At 42.4% G+C, this 6,377-nt stretch overlaps 1 protein-coding gene across 1 annotated transcript in view; it reads right to left on the bottom strand.

Annotated features, from left to right (window-relative positions):
• Wdr37 (WD repeat domain 37) overlaps nucleotides 1-6,377 on the bottom strand; it is a 132,109-nt gene that overhangs the window by 2,430 nt on the left and 123,302 nt on the right. The window contains exon 11 of the mRNA XM_077627240.1: nucleotides 2,200-2,311. Coding sequence (XP_077483366.1) covers nucleotides 2,200-2,311 — 112 coding nt within the window. The remainder of the gene's footprint in view (nucleotides 1-2,199; nucleotides 2,312-6,377) is intronic.

The raw sequence follows: 6,377 nt of genomic DNA, 5'->3' as shown, positions 1-6,377 counted from the left end.
TTTACATAAAATATAGTTTTGTTTCATCACCTAAGTGGTGTTCAAAAATTCACCTTGAAGGCTGTTAGAAAATGCTGGGACTTAAAGCGCAGTGCCCAATGCATTCATTTGTGGCATGTTGCCATGAGACTTCACCTTCTTGCATTTGCAGAGAAGAAAAGAGGTTAACATAGGCACAAAGCAAAGAAAAGCTCACTGGTTCTATCTCGTAGAAAATAAAGATAGAAAATACTGAAAGAAGAAGCAAGATTACATTACTTTTTTGAGGTGCTAGCTATGGGGCTTCAAAACTGCAAGGTAGGGGGCAGGCCTCTGCATGTCAATAGCAAGCTTTGCTACGTAAGCCATGACACCGGCTTTACTACAGCACATCAACAGGTTCCCAAAAATAAGCTGGTCCATCAATATACCTTAAGAGCTGCTTGTATGCACCCCTTTGCAACTGCAATGTTGTCACAATTAGCAGTTGTAATTATTGTGGACAACTCGTCTCTCAGTGCTTAAGCTTCCCAAGAATTACCAAATTTTGTCTTTTTCAGTGACACATTAACTTGCCCACCAAATGCATGTATGTTGTCTACGTTTGCTTGTAGCAGGGTTTCAGGACTTTCACGGATAGCAGCTTAATGTAGGCAGGAGCCAAATGAATGGTGGCAACCAACACAGTACACAAGACATGAGGTTCGATAGCGCACAACAAGGAAGGGGCACAACACGAGTGCTGAACTGCCACTAAACGATTTTTATTTGGCGCTTTCAGCTTTATAAAGCAACAAGCAGAATGCAAGGATAGAAATATACCAATGATCATTTTGTCAACAGCATGACGTGTCAAAACAAAAACAATAAAAACACACAAAAGCCAAAAACCAACCAGTGAGCACGCTTCACACTATCGCCCGCTGCTCTGAATCCAAGAAAGCTGTCTTTTTTTTTTAAATAACGATACAGAACGACTGCTAACACAATTTTCTATACCCACTCTGTCCATTGCCAGGGCTTCAATTATCTCTCTTGTTTCTTGATCGCCATGTTTGCCTATCACCGAACATCCTTCACACTTAGGTGCGCACTTGTGAACACAGCAGTGACGAGAAAAATTACCAGACCCCTCATCTCTAACATTTCTATGGTGTTCACTGAGGAGCTTATTTATGCAACGGCCTGGCTGCCCTATATACAACTTGCCACACGAAAGCAGTAATACACACCACAAACGGATTCTTACGCCGTATCGAGCAGGGATTCCGATCAATGACGTCCGGGCAATTGGCCTTGCATATGTGGGACAATCTTCCTGGTGTCGCAATGCAAACCTTAATTTTCTGTGAAACCTTTTTGAGGGCATGGGAAAGCTTGTGAATATATGGCACTACTACCATTTTGTTGAGACTTTTGCCTTCATCTGTCAATCGTGTGTTTTTGTCCTGCCTGTGCAAGCCTTCTGTTATTGCTATTACGAGGTGCCTCGGGTAGCCTGCTGCCTGAAGGCAATCTACCTGATTGTTGAAACTTGTCATTAAGCTTGCACATGACTTACTGACTGCATTAGAAAGGCATGTTTTTACTGCCCCTCTCTTAACCAACTTCGTATGTGCCGAGGAAAAGGGCAAGAGGTACTTGTTCCCTCTAGGCTCATACATCCAGTAAACACGACTCAGGGAAACGAATTTTAGATCAGGAAAACAAGTGGTGCCCCATACGGCGAGCTTGTGAGTAATTGACAGTGGCTTAAGACACTTGGTGAAGGTAGAGACTGAGCTTTCTGCTACTTGGAGAAGACTTCCATTGCCCTTCCGAATAACAACAAAGTAATCATCCCTGTCAAGATTAGTCTGGGGCCTCCTGTCCATGCTTGCAAGAAAGGGTCACTAAGGGCAGGCGCTTAAGGAGGGGCATAACAGCACTTGTGTTGTGACCCTTCCTTGTTGTGCCCTATGGCTCCTCATGTCGATTACCCACTAGCCCGAACCCTAACCCTTCAGAGCACACAACAAAATGACAGTAAGCAGATGCAAGGTTAACTGCGATGTCATGACAACAGTTCAACGCCACTGATTAGAAAGCCTCCTTTGAGGGGCATGCCTCTTTGTTTCTGAGTTGCATCCAACAACACAAAAAGGGTCAGCCCGCATTAAAAGGAAGCCAAAGCAGTATGTTCAAAGAAGCATGTGAATATTCATCATCAAAATTTCATACCTGTCTGCTGTTGCGAGGCAGCCTTGCAAGGCGAACGCCAGACATGTCGTACAGCCTAACCTGCCGGTTGTCGTGTGGGATGGCAATGACGTTTTGGTTTGAAACTGCAAGTCTTGGGAAAGACAAACACAAATTAACTTCGTGCATCCGAATGACTCCAAACAAAGTGATCTGTCTCTTTTTACGCCAGAAACGGCTTAATACAGAAAAAGAGAAGGCTCTTTGATGAAGAGCAGAAAATTTCACGGCTGTACAAAAATCACAGATATACTAGTATATTGTTAGAGAGGTCCAAGAAAGAAGAGCCACAGGAAAAAAGAAACGTTTTGGGAAAATACAAATAAGGAACATGGAATTCAGAAGTGAAACAGAGGGAAGCAAAGAATACAAAGAGTGGTTATGCTGTGAGCGGCAGGGGAATGGAACCAATACGTTTCTCAATGCTAGCGGCATTTCAGTGCTTCCATTTTGATCTGCTACAATTTCCTTCCTCTAAATATGCTGGGCATTTCTGTAAAAAAAAACAGCTGCAATGTTTCAAAAACCATACAGTTATTAGGGTATGAATTGATAGCTGTCTTAACTGATACAGAACACATATAGTGTGCCTCTACCATAAAGCAATGTTTCATTACACTTACGCCAAAACTATAAATAGGACAGTATTATGCAGACTAGACAAGCCTCATGCAATATGCTCTCGACTGTAATGTCTGTGAGAGGCTAGTCTGATGAATTCAGCGATTAGTTAGATGTTAAGTTTGTGTTAGTTGTTAGTGCTGGCTGCGTCATTTGCTAGTCTTCTGCTGTTATGTGCATTAGTTAAGATTTAGTGATTAATTTGCAGAAAATTAGTTTGTCTATGAAAACAACATTAAAATAAGAGCAAAAAAATTCTGTATTGTGACATGTACTGATTTGCCTAGTAAAAATAGCACACCAGATGTTAAATTTGTTGCGCCGACAAAGCACAGCTGGCAGCTTGCCATCCAGGTGTAGTCTATCCTGTTCCAATGGACAGTGTCCATGAGGATTGTGACTATGCGCACAGAGTTAACAATGGTCATCTCAGGATTTTGTGAAGGTTTTCTGCTACTAACAAACCTGTTAGAGGTCTTCTCTTATCATTAGAGCAGCAGCCTGTTCCAACCTTGCATGATATGACAGAACCTGATAAATACTGTTTTCATCGATACATGTTTCTTTTCCTTCAATTCATTAATATATTCATTTCCTTCGTCTCTTTTCTCATTTCTTCATTTTATTTATTTTTTTTGCAACAAAAAAACAAGCTCAAAATATTCATGAGCAAGCAAGGCGAACGGGAAAACTGTAGACGAAAGACTGCATTGCGCACAATTAGTATATAGCACGGCGGAGGGACACGGTAAGCCCAGCACACAGTGGCACACTCTCTGAGCCTGCTGGGAACTTTATAAATGTGTTCTCAGTGGTGGCTCAATGGCAGAGGTGCGACATCACATCACCAAAAATATTTCTAGCACCGTGCTTTCGACTGTTTAGCGTAAGTGCTAAGAGCATGAGGCCCAGCTAACAGCCCACAAGTGCATAATGCAGTTCCCACAAGAGCCTCAGCTCCGATTACTCAACAAATGCTTTATGGAAACTACTCCAAGACTTTATAAAAATAGCAGAAGCGTCCTGGGACAACCTATGTTCATTGTCCTTGCCTCATAGTTTTTGTCTTGGTGTAGTTGAAATGCTCATTTTACGTGTTCCAGTTGAAACGAGCCGGTCAGCTGAGGCCCTTGCTCGAGTCACCACACAGGTCCAAAGACATGGATAGACTTCCTCTTTCAGATTTTTGGCAATTTGGCTTGTTTACTCAGGACGATACTATAAAATATGGAGGAGGAGGGTAGCTCGGTGCAAACTCTGCAATACAAGGGTCAGCTATTTGGGGATCCATACAGTGGTGTGGTGCATTCTCTTCTATGTCTGTCGAAGTAGTGATCCCTGGTAAGTGATTTGCGTGGCAGGATGAATGCACAGTTTAGAAAACAAAGGTCAGCTGCACTCAAGGTACGGCTCATTTGCGACTTCAACATGATCTTTATTTAAAGGGACACTGGGGCAAGCTGAAGATGGCCTACACCATTTATTATTATGTTCCAATGAAATTAGCAACTTTCACAGGAAGCGGACCTCTTATAAGCTAGTAAACGCCAAGAAATGAAATACAAGTGTTGCTTCCACTGGCTGTTCTCACAAGCAAAACTACAATGATGGCAAGACAGTTTTCTGGGCGTGCAACCTGAAGGCTAGCCTACACCGCCATCATTCTCTTCGAAACTGTAATCACAGACACCTTTGCAGTCCTGGCTTCAGGATTTTGAATTAGGAAATTTTTTCTATCGAAGTCCTTGTGGCTAGAGTACACTGCTATCCATTCACAGCCAGTGATCACGAAGTCAGCAATAGTCTCGACGTCATCGTTATGTCGAGTTCAAACTGAGTAGTGGAAAAAATAAATGTCCCCTTTTCAACTACCAATTCAAAATTTCTGTGGAATAAAGATGTCTTTTGCTGCCGAATGAACATTAGCGGAGCCATGAAAACCCAAACAATCAAATTTTACTAAGAACACATAATGGATGGAGAAGCCCTCAGTATCCCTCCCTTTGAGGACATAGCTGAGCAGAATGTAATAAGAAATTATAATGGAAATGAGAAGGTCCTACCTTGTATTTTAAGTTTGCACAAAAAATGGAAAGCAAGATAAAGGAACACGACGGATGGTTGGTTTACGGGGGTTTAACGTCCCAAAGCGACTCAGGCTATGAGAGACGCCTTAGTGAAGGCCTCCGTAAATTTCGACCACCTCGGGTTCTTTAACGTGCACTGACATCGCACAGTACACGGGCCTCTAGAATTTTGCCTCCATCGAAATTCGACCGCCGCGGCCGGGATCAAACCCGCGTCTTTCGGGCCAGCAGCCGAGCGCCGTAACCACTAAGCCACCGCGGCGGCTGGAACGTGACGGAGTGAAAATTTGGCACTACTAGTGTATCCCACAAAACAACTACCATATTTACACGATTGTAAGTTGATCTATTTACACAATTTTAAGTTGTATGGGGGTCGACTTACAAATGAAATCAAAGTATGGCACTGTAAATAAAGTTGAGGCAAACGAGATATCGAGAATGCTACAACACGACTGCATTTTATGTTTCCTCTGGGCTCTATCCAGTAGCATTCAGCTATTCTGTGCGCTTTTTTCGAAAAAATTTTTCATTTTATCTTTTACTTTAACCCTTTCAGCCCTAGATTTTTTATTTCGGTCGCAGATTTTTCTTGCTCTGTGTTTTTACAATGTCTAAGGCCCCATAGCCATGAGGATGGTGGTGCAAGTGTGGACGAGTAGTCCAGTGACCAATACATTTTCATTTCGGAATGTGTCCATGGGCAGGCATGCCAATATTTTTTTTCCTGCCATGAATATGGAGGGGGTCGACTTGCATTCGAGTAGACTTACAATCGTGTAAATACTATACATATATCAGCACACGTTTCAAATTACCGTATACAGTAAAACCTCGTTACAAGAGACACTCAAGGGACACGAGAAAGATGTCTCTTGCAACCAAGGTCTCTTGTAACCAAATATTCTAAAAACACTGAGGAGTTAGACTAGATCAGTTTATTGCACATCAGGATATAAGTGCGTTTAAACTCATTTACAAATATTAAGAGGAAATTGTTAATGCGACTTCACATGACTTTACTTCAACATGACTTTTAGATATTTGAGTTTGCGCCTGATGCGAAACTACAGTGGATAAATTGTCCAACAGAACTGTTCCACGTAAACATGACAACTCCAGAATCAAACCGATCTGACTACCAGCATACAAAGTGACAGGCACCGCAGAAACTGGGACTGAAATCCAACCCAACATAAAGTCAACTCAACAGTCTGTGCTGGAGCTCGACTGCAATTATAGAAACAGGATGACGGAAATTTGGTTTCCAATAATCGCAACCGTGTGGTGTGTGACATCCAGCTGAGGAACAGAACAGAATCGAGCCAAGGGAATGAAAAGTGCTGCGCATACAAGTTGGTACGACGTGGACCCCATTGCAGGAGCATACCTGGGTTGTGTCTCTTCGAAATAACGAGGAATTTACTCTATGAACCAAAAAAAGTTGTCCTT

The sequence above is a fragment of the Amblyomma americanum genome, chromosome 6, assembly GCF_052857255.1.
Source record: "Amblyomma americanum isolate KBUSLIRL-KWMA chromosome 6, ASM5285725v1, whole genome shotgun sequence".
Classification (NCBI taxonomy): domain Eukaryota; kingdom Metazoa; phylum Arthropoda; class Arachnida; order Ixodida; family Ixodidae; genus Amblyomma; species Amblyomma americanum.
This window is presented reverse-complemented; position numbering and strand designations above follow the sequence as displayed.